The sequence below is a fragment of the Megalops cyprinoides genome, chromosome 19 (assembly GCF_013368585.1).
Source record: "Megalops cyprinoides isolate fMegCyp1 chromosome 19, fMegCyp1.pri, whole genome shotgun sequence".
NCBI lineage: Eukaryota > Metazoa > Chordata > Actinopteri > Elopiformes > Megalopidae > Megalops > Megalops cyprinoides.
In genome coordinates this window covers 16,468,275-16,482,377 of record NC_050601.1, presented here as the reverse complement: position 1 = coordinate 16,482,377, position 14,103 = coordinate 16,468,275, and the positions used below count along the sequence as shown (strand labels likewise).

The window sequence follows — 14,103 nt, the reverse complement described above, 5'->3', positions numbered from 1 at the left end:
TAGTACCAAACGTGATATGCAGTTGTAGATAATATAAAAACACTTATCAAATTCTAGTAGAGTCATTAACTCTATAATTCACATACTAATTTTATAGCTGTAGGGTATTGTCTCACTGTTCTGGAAGAGGGCCAATCTTCTCAACAGATTGTATGTCTTATGAACTGTAGTGTCAGTACAATGTATTTCTCATTTCAGTTTGGTACTTCGGGTGGTTGCCCCAAATTTCCATTTAGGGTAGGAAAATGAGTGCCTCTCTCAAAAGCTATTCCTCTTCAGTTTGGAATGAAAAAACCAAAGCTGCCTTTCATTTGAATAGAAATGAGCCAATAAAATTTAAAGAGGTGTTATACTTATCAATGCTTCTGATGTTACTCTTTCACATAGGGCCAGCTCATTTTTTCCTTAAACCGGACCTCTTCTTACCTTTTGAGGTTTTTTTTGTTTTTTTTTTTTAATTTCCTTTGGTATTCAAACCCTTGAACTTGAATCAAACTATTCAAAGTCTGCAGAGCATTACCTTACTCATTCATGTGATTTACTCATTGATGTGACTACTTGCAAATATAAGGAATTCTACTATGTGATTGTTATTTAATAAATTACATGGAAATAAATAATGAATCAGCATGTATAGTTTCAAAAATTGACAAATACTCTTGAGTGAGTAAAGAGTCTTAGTATCAGTGAGGAGAATACATTGTATACATCAGTTCAAACTGAGTTTGTATTTTATCCTAAATATTGGATTATAGAATTTTATCAATGCATTTGATTTATTGTGGTGTTCACGATATACTTCTGATGAAACGTCATCTTGGTTCAGTTAATCCCAAAGTCATTCAAAGAGAATATTCATATTATCTTCAAACATATTTTCTAAATACTCAGACTTACTTTTGTACCTTCTCTGGCACCATTCATGGGAAAATGAACTTGCACTGGAGCAAAATGAAATATGTGACTTTACTGTGCGTTCTTAAAGAATGTACACAGCTGATGTAAAAGTAAATCATGCATAGGACTAGTGAAGGAATCAGTAGGTGGAAGAAAACAGTTAATTTGTAGGTGGGGTCTGAAACTTTACGTTTGAGCAAGATACATTTCCTGAATTTCTTAAGTAAATATCTAGTTGTATAAATGGATAGTCAGTGTAAAACTCAAGCTACAGCAGTTTCAGAAAGTATTCAGACCCCATCACTTTTTGTAAACTGTGGTGTTAGACACTCTAAAATGGATTAAATGTATTCTTTTGGCCTTCATTCTACACACAACAACCCATAGTGAAAGTAAAAAAAAATCTACAAATTTCTTCAAATTTGTTAAAAAAAATCAAACTGGAATCTCTGATTTACACAAGTATTCAGACCCTTTATTCAGTATTTTGTAGAAGCACATTTCGCACCAACCACAGCTTCAGTCCTTCTTGGGTAAGTCTCTACAAGCTTTGTGTACCTGGATTTGGATAGTTTCTCCTATTCTACCTGCCAGATCCTTTCAAGCTCAGTCAGATATGATGGGGAGTGTCTGAACTGCCATCTTCAGGTTTCTCCAGAGATATTTTATGGGATACAAATCCAGGCTTTGGTTGGGCCTCTCAAGGATATTCAGAGACTTCTCCTGAAGCCACTCCAGTGTTGTCGTGGTGAGAGATGAACTTTCACTCCGCTTTCAGGTTGTCTGTGCTCTGGAGCAGGCTTTCTGTAAGGACCTCTCTGTATTTGGCTGCATTCATCCTCCCTCATTTCTGATCAGTTTTCTTGTCCTTGCCTCTGAGAAGCATCCCCATAGCATGATGCTGCCACCACCATGCTTCACCATAGGGATGGTGTTAGCAAGGTGATAAACAGTACCTGGTTTTCACGGCTTCCATCAAGCCACTCTACCATAAAGGCCTAATTGACGGAGTGCTTCTGAAATGGTTGCCGTACTGGCAGGGTCTCCAGAGAACTTCTGAAGCTCTGTTAGAGTGGCTGTTGTGTTCTTGGTCACTTCCCTGACCAAGGCCTTTCTTGCCTGTTTACTGAATTTAGCCAGGTGGCCAACTCTAGGAAGACTCCTAGTGGTGCCAAACTTCTTCCATTTCTCAATGATGGAGCCAATTGTGCTCCTGGGTGCATTCATAGCTTTAGAAATGGTTTTATATTCTTGCCCAAATCTATGCCTCAACACAATTTGATTGCAGAGGTCTACAGAGTTCCTTGGACATCATGGCTTGGTTTTTGGTCTTACATGCACTGTGAATTGTGGGACATTATAGACTGTACATGGGTGTGTGCCTTTCTAAATCACATCCATTCAATTCAATTTGCCAAAGGTGGACTCCAATCAAGTTCTAGAGGCATATCATGGATAATGAAAGCAAACAGGATGTACCTGACCTCAATTTGGAATGCCATAGGAAAGGGTTTGAATACTTATATAAATGAGATATTTTTGTTTTTGATTTTTAATAAATTTTCAAAAATTTCTAAAAAAATGTTTTTGCTTTGTCATTATGGGTTAGTGTGTAGATTAGTGGTCAAAAGAATACATTTAATCCAGAATAAGTCTATAGCACAACAAAGTAAGCAAAAAGTGAAGGGATTGGAATACTTTCCAAAGGCACTGTATAAAATTGTTTTTGACTGTGAGTACATGCTATGCAAGTTAATGATATTGACGAATAAAACAGCATTGTAAGAACCAACACTACTGAGAAAATCTCCAAAAACGTCCAAATATGTGTTTTTATTAAAATGTTTGCTATTGCAATGTTCCCTCAGCCAGAGCCCATGCTTTCTGGTGTAATTCATTGTATGGCCACGAGGGGGACACCTAGCTCTGCAAGAGCAAGAGCTGACAATCAATTGAAAAGTACTTTTGCGGCAGCCAGTATAGATTTGGCCAGCTCATTCAAAGATTGGATTCAAAGACATCAGAGTTCTCCTTTTTAGGCTGAACCCACCCACGCCCTCATTCATTCATTTAAATAAATCTATTACACTTTGAATTCAATTTTCTAGATCCCATGGTTTTATACGGATAATAGTTGTCAATGAAAAAACCACATACATATATTTTCACACATATCAAGTATATGTCAACATCACTTGAATGCATCTTTGCGGTTGGACAAGTACTCGAAAAGAAGGATTTTTCAGGTGAGACATGTGAGACTGTCCAGCAATATTGGACTAGTGTTGCCAACAAAATGTGGAATTAGTAAATTTTAGACAATGTACAACTTTCAGCTCGGGAATTTAGAAAAATTAGATATAATTTAGTTCAAAAGGTTTTTACAATCTGTACTAAACATCTGTGCTAAACGTTTGTAGCCAAAGGAAGGATAAACGACCACTTCAACAGGCAGGAGGGCAAGCATCTTACAAATTAATTAAATGTTCCCTGACGGGGTTAGGCTTGCTGTGGTGCGCTAGGGTTGGTACTACTGACGTTTAACGCATTTAATCAATTGATACAGAGTGACTTGTACTGGAATTACATGGGACACATTTAGGGTAAACAATGAAAACCCGTATACGGGACATGAACGGTATTTTTCTATTGGACAGTGCTAAGTCAATCAATTTTGTTCTAGTGTATCATTGGTTAAAACTGTGCCAATAATTGGCGTTTTAGGACAGTTTGGTGGGTCGGAAAATCTTTAGCTACACATTTATTGGTGCGCATTTGCGTCAATCAAAACTGTCGCGGTGCGATTGGATATTACCTTTATTCGTAGCTTGCAGTGGGTGTTTTCCAAGGCTGTAGGGACAGATCGGACACGGACCGATGCGAAAGAAGCTGCAACAGGAAAATGGCTGACAGATTCTCTCGCTTCAACGAGGATCGTGATTTCCAGGTAAAAAACCCAAGTAATCAATAGTGGTAAACATTGCAGTGTGATCAGCCTGTTTCAAACGTAACCGTCTTTCTAGCGGTTTCACTTGAGAAATCTTACTGGAAATCCAGGATAATACACGCCCTTGTGTTGTCCAAAGTCTGCGTGTTTAGCAAGCTAGCAGGCTGGAGACGACAAGCTAGCTAGCTACCGAGCTAACCTAGAAGGCGCCCTTACTTCACCAATGAAAAAAATCAAATGCAACAACAAGGTGTGCCCTCGGTGTGTTCGGTCAGTACCCCGAAAATATATGAAACGTTACGAACATTACAAGAGCGCAGCGTCCTTGCTAAATGTTTTGGTCCCGAATAATGCTTGCGGATTAGCTACGACCGAGTTAGTTAGCTAGCTATCGTTAGCTCGATAAATTGTGACAATGGGGGGTGAAAACAGAAAAACGAGGCACTTGCCCTGGCATAGTTTGTCAGCGTGACAGAGAACTACCGTTCGGAATTGTCTCGGGTTGAAAGGAGAAATACCCGGAGTGAGCTGGCTATTTCTATTGTAACTTAAAAAAAGGTCGCTAACATTAGATACATGGCTCATAATTGCAGCAAGATAGCTGACTAAGTAGCTAAATGTGATCTAGTAACTTGGATAATTCTGTAACGCATTGCTCGTACTAATCAACTGCACTCTGTTCACTTGCTTTAAATTTCCTTGCGCGTGAATAAAGTGTTATGGTCGCAAAACATATAATTGTTATGGTGAACATTTCAATCAATATCTGACAAGCACCAAATAACAAAAATAATGTTACCCTCGAGCTAACCAGCAAGCTAAACACGCTTTATCTACTTTCCTGAATTGCTTGTGGTTTCTCTTACATTTCTTTCCTAAAACCAGATAAGAGTGCTGTCGTTGAACACTAGCCTCTTATCTAGCTGTTGAACCAGATATGCAGTACTGTATATTCAAGCTCGTTGCATGGCTCCCAATGTAGGGTATGCGTAGCTATGGTAAGTGAGACCTTCTGCAAATAAAGTTGTTCGACAGGAAATTTTGGTGGTGTTGACGAGCTGACTGGTGCCACTGCCAGCGTCGTTGCTTGGCAGTAATTAGCGGCATACTGCTTTGATCCGAAGAACATATTCAGCACTTAAGTTGTGGAAAGCATCCACACAACAACACGTTTACTGCATTGTAAAGAATATTAATTTTGATGATATATTGCTAGCTACATATACAAAATAACCTGCTTCATTTTGTGACTTCACTGTATGTACAAAGCAGAAAAGAGGATAAATTCACCATGACCATCCCAGGCTGTAAAACTGACATTGTTGTTTCATGAGTAACTCGTAGAACCTGTTGGCAGGTGTTCTATTTTATCCATATATTTAGCTCTAAACTTATTTCCTTCCTTCCTTCTAGAGGTTTGTGGTTGGTAACAGGAGGTTGTATGTGGACCCCATAGGTAGTTTAGCGTGTTCTGCCATTGTTGAAACTAGAAGTTCTCTGATTTGTTGACGATTTGAGAATATTTTTGATTGGGTGTGATCTAAAACATCCCACAGTAAACACAGAAACCCATACAGTGCCAGAACCTCTGGTTACCAGCCGAAGACTCCTAGGCGGAGGACAGAAAGAATGTATGAGCTGAATATCTGGTTGTAGGCTAGCAGAAAGCCTCTGGTTTCAGTGCTGTCAGTTTTCCTGTGCCTGCCTATGAATGTTCTGTTTCAGACCACGCCCCTAAAGAGTGTTGCTAACAAGCGGGCAAATTTGGAGCACTTGTAGCTGGCAGAATTTTCAGTGTGATGTCCACCAGGATACCTCCCTGGTCCATGTCTAAAGAATATGTGCTGTTGAAACTCTGTCTCTGGATACCTCATGGGGAGGTGTGTGATGACCACAAGATAATCACAAAACTTGTAAAATGCAGCTCGTTATTCCAGAAATAAAAAGTCTGCAGTTTTCTGCTCTAAGTTACAACCACATGCTTCTCTTTGGAAAACACTTGCCCTGCATCCAATGTAGAACATACAGTCCTTCTTTTTTTTTCTTTTTTCCCAAACAAGAGGGTAAAATTAATTTGAAAATGAATTGTTTTTTTCATGCTTGGCAGATGGCACAAAAGACATGCCTTTTATGCCAAAGCCAAGATGTTAAGTTAATGCTAAACTAAACTTTGAAACATGACATGCCTGCAAAGCGCAGATAGCTAGCAGACCTCACTGTGGACATGCAAAATAAACCAGGCAGATACATAAAAGCAGTTTAAGGGCAATTGGAAAATAAAGTTAACCAGAACATTGTTATCAAGAAGTGTTCTCTTCTAAAATATAAAAAAAACATAGCGCCTATTTAAAATTTACATTAAGGTGGAATATTCATAATCATTCTGCAGTGTAACTGATCCTTTGCTCAGAATTTAAGCTGAAAATGATATTGCATCTGTCAACCTGGATTGCTCTATTTTGATTATTTTTGCACATCTCTCACACAATTGGAAACAGATGAATAGTGTATGATTATGTAACTTTTGATGTGTGATGGCTTTGTGTTACAGTGTCTTGCCGGTTGTACAAGTTTAAGCTGCCTGTAAATTACCCTTTTGCCCCATCACCTTAACTAAGTTCACCTCTGCTCAAAACATGGGGTTTTATATGTGTACAATAAACCCTCTGTGATAGTATCCAATTGCAGTGTCTGTGCACTGCAGGAATTTCATTGGTGGATTTTTGCTGGTCCCACTGAGTCATGCTGCTCCTCCTTTTCCGTGGCTTTAACATTTTGATGGACGAGATGTTCCGCTCTCATGTGGCAGGATTTGAGGTCTTTGGATGTGCCAGTAATTGAAGAGCTGGTCGAGAAACATTACCAGTTTCCTGCTGCTGAGGTCTGTCTTTGTGGGGAGTTTGAGGCCTGGGTGGGTGCTGCTTTCCCCACCATTGCTGTCACTGCTGGGGCTACGTAGTGATAGGCTGTGTTTTCAGAAGATACGTCCCTCCCGTTAACCCCCACAAAGCTATTTTAAGAGGACCTGTACTGTTTCATAATTGGGTAGCTTTGCCTGTAGCACTTTTACAGATTTAGCTCTTTCATTGCTCTTATGGCTGTTTTTGGCAGGCGCACCACTTGTTCTGTGGGTGAGGTCTCTCACACAAACACTTTTGAAGGACTCGGCTTTCTCTCTCTCTATCTGTGTAGTGATTGTGTTTTCTGCTTGGGTTGTGTGCCCCCATCCGGATAGTCTGGACCTCTGAGAGTGCTTGAGCCTGAAGTGAATGACGTATACATTACTCAGGGAGGTTAAGTATATGGTAATGGAAAGAACAGACAAGCCTTTACATTGGTTGCCCATGACAGTTCAAGTAGCCTCACTGTCATTCAGTTGCCCAGTATAGTTTTTGAATTTATCCATGACACTAAGGCATGTTTTGCTGCTGCTTCACAGTGTGAACGCCCTCTTTCCAGCCAGTGATGAAATTCACAAATGTTGTTCTCTGGGAATGTATACAAAGGTGAAATGAATCACCTATTCATTATCCTCCAAAAACGCTGTAGCCAAATCCATTATTATTGGATGAAGTGCATGTGTGCTGCTGCAGAATCCTTAAACAGTGTTCCTGCCCTGATGTTATGCGGAGAATGGCCAGTTCTTTTACTTTGTTCAGGGCTGTCCACCAAGTGAATATTAATCACTTGGATCAGAGCTGTAGCTATCTTCATGGCTGACTGGAGGGCAACTTTCCTTCTTGGAAAGTAATGTTACGGAAACACTTTTATATCAGATCAGAAGATGGCTGTTTTTTTGATTGCCGGTGTACCTTTTCAACATTATATGTTAAAAGCCTTGAACAGAACATGGCTTACAGCAAGTTTACCTTTCTGAAATGCAAATTCTTAGCTGTCTGTGTGTGATCACTTATAGGCCTACATTCTTTCTTACCCTGATGTGTTAGGACAGCATGCATTTTCAGGTTAAAAGCCCAGGTGTGCTGGAAGAGTAATTTGCCGAAAAGTGATTTTGAAATATTCAAATCGCATGTTTGAGTAATGCGACTGGAGGGCATTTTCAGTGTAGGCTAGACCCATCTTAAATTTGTACGCCCCCGATTAAGTAATCATCCATTACGTTCTTAAGCGGGCCGTATGAATGGCTCTCAGTGTGTCACGCTCACAGCGGCGCAGCTGTTGGAAGTTACAATAGGCCCTTTCATCTCTACCTCCGCAGTTGCTAAGTTTATGGTGTTTTTTTGGATGGCGAGCTTGATCCCAGCCCCCACCCCCCCATCCCCACCCCCAGCAGATGTGAACTCGCGTTGAGCCGGGGCAGAATTCCAGCCCGGATTCTGCAGAGATTTGTTGCGCTCGTGCACCCGTGCCCGGTTGAGCCGCTCTTTCCAGCGCTTGGCGAGCACCGCGGGATGAGGTGTGCTGAACTGGCGTTTAATTCCCTGGCGCGTCCCCAGCGGCCGGCTGGCGGGACCCGCTGCTCAGGCCCGGGCCTCTCTGCCCGGGATGACTAGGGGAAGGAAAGGTAGAGCAAGCAAGGCCCCGGTCTGAGAAACCAGTCTTCCCCCCGTGAAGGAATACCGCCCCGCTGAATGGGAAACCTCCCCACTGTCTGGCACAGAATGGCAGCAGCGTCAGGCTGCCATTGTCCCACTTCAGGAAAGGATGTGCACAAGCACTGTGGCTGTGGATCTGTGTTTCAGATTTGGAGCAGGGAAGGAACCTCCTTTTGGACGAATGTGTGAGTGAATGCTCCCCGTAAGCATTTGTTCTGAGTGTTGAAATCCTGCTGTGCCTCGGCTTAGGAATGTGAATGTATTTCCCAGCATTGTATATTTGCACTGTCATTGATGGAGTACAGTAGCTATATATGTGGTGTTTATTTATCAGGGACTGTTTCTGGAACCTAGTTCTGCATATTGCCCACAGTGTATTCATATACGTCTGTGTTAGATAACTGGAGATTGACGCCTAGTGTAAGACCAATAAAAACTGTATAGGTTAGGCCTTTAACAGTGTTTGGTGTGAAAACAACAGTGGTTCTTTTACATTTATTTGGATTGTTGATCAACAAATGAAACATATAGGCTAAGCCTTTATATAAGGATGATTCGTGATTCACAATGCCAAAAAAAATCATTTGCGCAGCGCTGACGCAGTGTCTGATATAGGTCTGGTGACCTGTGTGTTCACACAGATATCACAGTGATTCTACCTGCCTGTATGAGTCATGCGCTTGAGTTGATAGACATATTGCCTTACATTGTGTTCAATGTCTTGTGTCCTTCAGCACGGCACTGTGCCCCACACCTACTAAAGCCGCCCACAATAAAAGGCTGGGGTGTCTGGTACGTGGCATTTGATCCTCTCGGTTCGTTCTGTCTTTTTACTTTCCCGGTGACTTCTAGAAGCTCCATTGAGTGGGGACAGAAGTTATTGGTGACTGCAAATAAAATGTGCTCCGTAAACCTCCTGTGGTTATGAAATGCGGCTTTAATCCCAGATTCAGGAGGGCTGAGTCAATATGCTGCTCGTGTTCACTGAGTAAACTTAATAATCTGGAACTGACATGCCTTTCCACACTCTTTCTCTGGGTTTTTGAGGGGGGGAAGCATTCTGTTAGATGTAGTTGTGTCTTCTACGCCTCCTCCACGGTTCCATCTTCAGAGCAGCTGAACTTCATGGGATTTTGATGATGGAAGCAATGAAAGTAGTCCTTCGTCTTCTGTTTTAGTATACCTGTGTACCTCATTCAAGGAAGTTTGCTCTGTATTCCAGGAGATGCCATTCAGAGTTTTGATACCGCTCGACCTCCACTGATTGGCTGCTTTGGCAGAGGCTGGGAATGGCAGGGTTTGGTTCTGTGAAAGGCAGTGCTTTGGAAAAACATGGTTCACGGCTCCTTTTTTGTCCCCGTGTTGGATTACTGTAGTGGAAAAGCCCCTAGTTATGCCCTGCCAGGCCAGCTGTTCCCAGCCTGCAGTGTTTGAGAGCCCCTTTTAGGTTCCCCGCAGTGTTCTTTATGAGGCGTGGACAGAAGGCCGGCCAATCTGCTTTTGGCTGAACCTTTTGCTCTTTTAGCAAAGCCATGGTTACTGAATTAACAAGAGGGAAGTAGAGCTGAATTACCATTTGCTTGTTTGTGCCAAAAGGGTTCTCTGAGGCAGTGGTGGCATTGTCTTTCACTTGCGTGCCACAGAGGGAGATGTTCGGACCGCTCTCCAGCTTCTGCAGTTTAAGGCTCAAGGAATGAGGTGCTGTTGATAATGAGTACCTGCTGCCTGTCTTTGGGAGTTCAGTCTGAACAGTCTGCTGTGGCAGAATTTTCTTGCTTTCATCCCCATCTGAAATAAATCCATAGGAAGATGGACTGGTTACTTGGGGCAGCTGAATTGTTCTTTCCTGTAAAAAAAAAAAAATGACCGCTGGTTGTGATGCACCGCCTGCTTTAAAAACAGAGGAAATGGACTCATAGTTGGGTAATTTGCTACCACAGGTGAAGGAAACTGGGGTAGAAGTATAATGTGAGTAGGCATATTCTGACAGCCCCTGAAATGATGTCGAAGTTCAAAGGCAGTGGTCTGAGTGGAAACGATACATGTTATGTATCAATAAAATAACACTGACCTTTGTAAGAATCAGTGTGTGGGAGTTTCTCATTTATTTCTTTCAAAAGATCTTCCAACACCCCCCTGCAAAAATATTCTCAGGTGTGCAGTTTTAAGGTTTCATTTCTTTTCTGAACTCTTCTGAACTCATCTTCAAAGCACGATTCTGGGCTCTGTATAACATAATTGGTCCCATTGTTGCAATTTTAAGATATGACCATTTCCATTCTGTAGAATTCATTCCCTTTCTTTACAGTTAGAGGAATTCAGAAGAAAACACAGGTAGTGACTAAACCAGCTCAAGTAGCAAAAGCACTTTGTGTACTTTGACTGTTTGCTTCTTCACTAGTCAAACCTTTACACATCTGCAGTGTCATATTTAGAAAGGCAAATGAAGCATAATGTCTATCCGCTAACCTGGCTGACAAAAGAAAAGAAAAGACAGTGGTGAAAATGGTGAAAATGCTACTTATCTCGGCATATTGTCCTGTGTGGTTGGTGCTGCTGTAGAACTGCCACAGGCACTGCTTGGGGACTGGATGATTGCCTGGTCAGGCCGTTGCTGTCTTTGGTGATTGTTGATGACAGCGAATGACATTTCCAGGAAGGCATTAAATCATGTGTTGACATGTAATTTACCGCCGCTGATTGTGAACAGGTGTGTTGGTGTGCTTTTGTGTGAGCAGTGGGGCAGTACAGAGGTAGCCTGCTCTGTTTGAAATGTGAGGGCAGATATATATCTAGATTAAAATATGGAATCAATATATATAGTTTAGTTATCACAGCTGACTTAACGCCTTTATTGGGAGTGTTTTTGGTTTGTATAAGCTTTGCACGGTGGTAGATTGTTTCAGTGCATGCGGATATCGCTCCCTCTGTACTGTCTTTGTCCCTCACACAGAAACGCTACAGTTGGCAGTAAGGTATACCTTTATATACATGCAGCTACTGGGGTTGTCATAACTCTGATTTGGTGTCAAGAATTTCAGTGAGCCCATATTTTATTCACACGTCTGCTAGCGTTGCATTTACATGTGCTTTAAGGAAATGACCATGCGCTCGGCATACAAGTTTGTGTTCACTGGTTGTGTTGTGTCAGCTGGATTGTTTTGAGGAAATGCACAGAGTGGAAATTGCACCATGGTATGTTAACAGCCAGCCAAATTTTTAATTGCGTCGCCGTTCGAACTGTGAATTGCGATGTGACGCTGTCCATTCCATTACCTTCTTTGGATTTGTAGAGCAATGTAGTGATTAGGGCTGCGGGTTCGAAACAGGTTGCACTGCTGTTGTACCCTCAACGCTTAATCTGAATCGTTTCAGTAAGTGTTCGGTTTTATGAATGGATAATATTTGCACTGCTACAGCTAAGTCAGCCCGGATAAGGGCGTCTTTGTGTTCAAGACTCATTTACTTAATTCATGAGCCGCAGTGTCTTTATGGCACAGTGGTAATTTTCTTATTGTATGGCTTGTGTAAAAAGGGCCATCTTACATAGCGAGATAACCATAACCGCTGCCTTTACTGTGACGGCAGTGTCTCATTCGAGATTCAAACCTGCAGCCTGCTGCTCTAACGTCTGTCACCTTAGTCTCGGCTCCTTCCTTTTGCTCTCGTGTTCCCCGTCCACATCATACTGCAGAGTTGTAAATATTAGAACGTATTTTTCTGCTGCATGGAGCATAATGAAACCATAAGGACAGCAAATGGCAGAGTGATGAGGTCATTGTATTGCATCACAGGGCAGCAGCTGTGGAGAGTTCCTGATCTGCAGAGGAGTAACACCCTAATTTCTGCCAGATGAGTTCATGACAGCAGAAGACTGGAACAAATTACTAGCTTTTGTAGCAAGGTAGATAACTCCACAAAGATCCTTTCTTCCCTGTAATGATGGCCAGGTGAACCATTGTTATGGCATTTCGGTCAACATAGTTTATTCAGAAGTGCATCACTTATGGTGAAATGCATACGTGTATGAAAGCACCACTGGCTGTGCAGTGGTCTAATCACCAGCCAGACTGATGATTAAAACGCACAGACTTTTAATTGAGTTTATTTTCCGAGCCCTAGATTCAGTAGTCTGAGACTGTTTTGATCTTCTCCCCTGTGGGCCCATGGCTTCCTCTTCTGCAAGAAAGCTGGAGCCAGAATCTGACTCCTGAGATCCACTCTCTCGCTGCGGTGATGTCAAGCAACAGGACACGAGAAGCACTCGCTAAATCAGAGTTTCTAGCCCACAAACATTCGTCACTAACGAAAGCAAACATCGAGCGCTAATGGAAGGCGTGAGAGCAAACAAATTGGCATGAGAAATTACATTATGTCAGATGTTGGTATGATTTGGCTTCCACAAGGCACTACAGAGCAAGCGCAGTAAGCAGGGGTAATGGATGCGCAGACAGATCTGCGGTCGTCTTCGCTGAGTAGCGGACGTCTGTTATAGAGGGAATAGAGATGTGACGAGTGACAGGCAAACTGGTGGCGTGAGCGGCTGTTTAGATCAGGCTGCTGCTGGGGGGGGGATTTCTGATGTCTGTAGAACGGGTCACCCTTTACATAATAACCAGTCCTTGCCGTGTCCCAGCTCCCATTTCTCCCTCTGCTTTAATTGCGTTCGGTGGGGCCCAGCTTGTGCTTGCACCCCGCGTCTCAGGCTCGGGGGAAAGCTGGCTGTAATCACTCTCCTCGCAGTACTCTGTTCCCTTTACATAATGGAAGAGAGGAGGCGATGTGTGCTTGTGTTATGCTGCAGTGACGTTCCTGGCCCGTGGGCACACGCACATCTGGACAGCTCGAGGCCAGAGGAAATAATGCATGATATCTCTGTCTTGTGAATTTACTGAGAAATGAGACCTGCAGTGTGTGTGTGTGTGTGTGTGTGTGTGTGTGTGTGTGTGTGTGTGTTTGTGCTTGTAAGATTGATCGTCTGCTGTATCCAACATTGATGTTAGGTATTTCTGATGTGTTAGGCAATACATGAGAAAACAACCCTGAATTCTTCAAACCTGTCGGTAGTCTGTGGTCCCAGAGCATAAACGCAGGCCTAAGTGTTCAGAGGAAGTGCAAGACCTCTGATGACTAGCACGTCCAGGACAAGGCTTAGTGGACCTGCAGGGTGTGTCTAGTGTCCTTGGTAGCGTGTCTCTTTTCCAAACCCCTCACGAGGCGTGCCGCCTATCACAGCTCCTGTGGGCCCTTCCTCTTAAAGCATGACGTTCTCTTCTTCCAGCAGCCCTCGCTGTCTGTGTGAATGCTGTCTGTGCCTGTGTGCTAACGCTAGTTTCCCCATGCTTTCTGTTGCAGGGGGGAAATCACTTTGATCAGTATGAAGAGGGCCAGTTGGAGCTGGAACAGGCCTCCCTGGACAAGCCCATTGAATCGGTAAGGCTGCGCCCATCCCCCCCCCCCCCCCCCACGCTGTAGGAGCAGGCCAGCTGGGGAAAGAGTGTGAGGATGGATGACTGCCCAGCCAGGGACAGGAGCCCCCACCCTGTGCCCCCCCACACCTCCCCCTCCCCTCTGTGTAGTAGACCTGTCTACTCCCCTACTCAACATCTAGCTCCTCCTTTGGCATGAATGCTCTCATATACTTGTAGAGCTTGGTAGAGCCTTCATCTGTTAGTGTTTCACTCTCTCTCTCTTTCTGTCTCT

General features: G+C 42.9%; 1 protein-coding gene across 1 annotated transcript in view; it reads left to right on the top strand.

Moving 5' to 3' along the window:
* The first annotated feature begins 3,767 nt into the window (after positions 1-3,767).
* Positions 3,768-14,103, top strand: part of LOC118794050 (G patch domain-containing protein 8-like) — a 48,736-nt gene continuing 38,400 nt past the window's right edge. The window contains 2 exon segments of the mRNA XM_036552189.1: positions 3,768-3,844; positions 13,756-13,833. Of these exon segments, the coding sequence (XP_036408082.1) occupies positions 3,800-3,844; positions 13,756-13,833 (123 nt within the window). The 5' untranslated portion in view covers positions 3,768-3,799.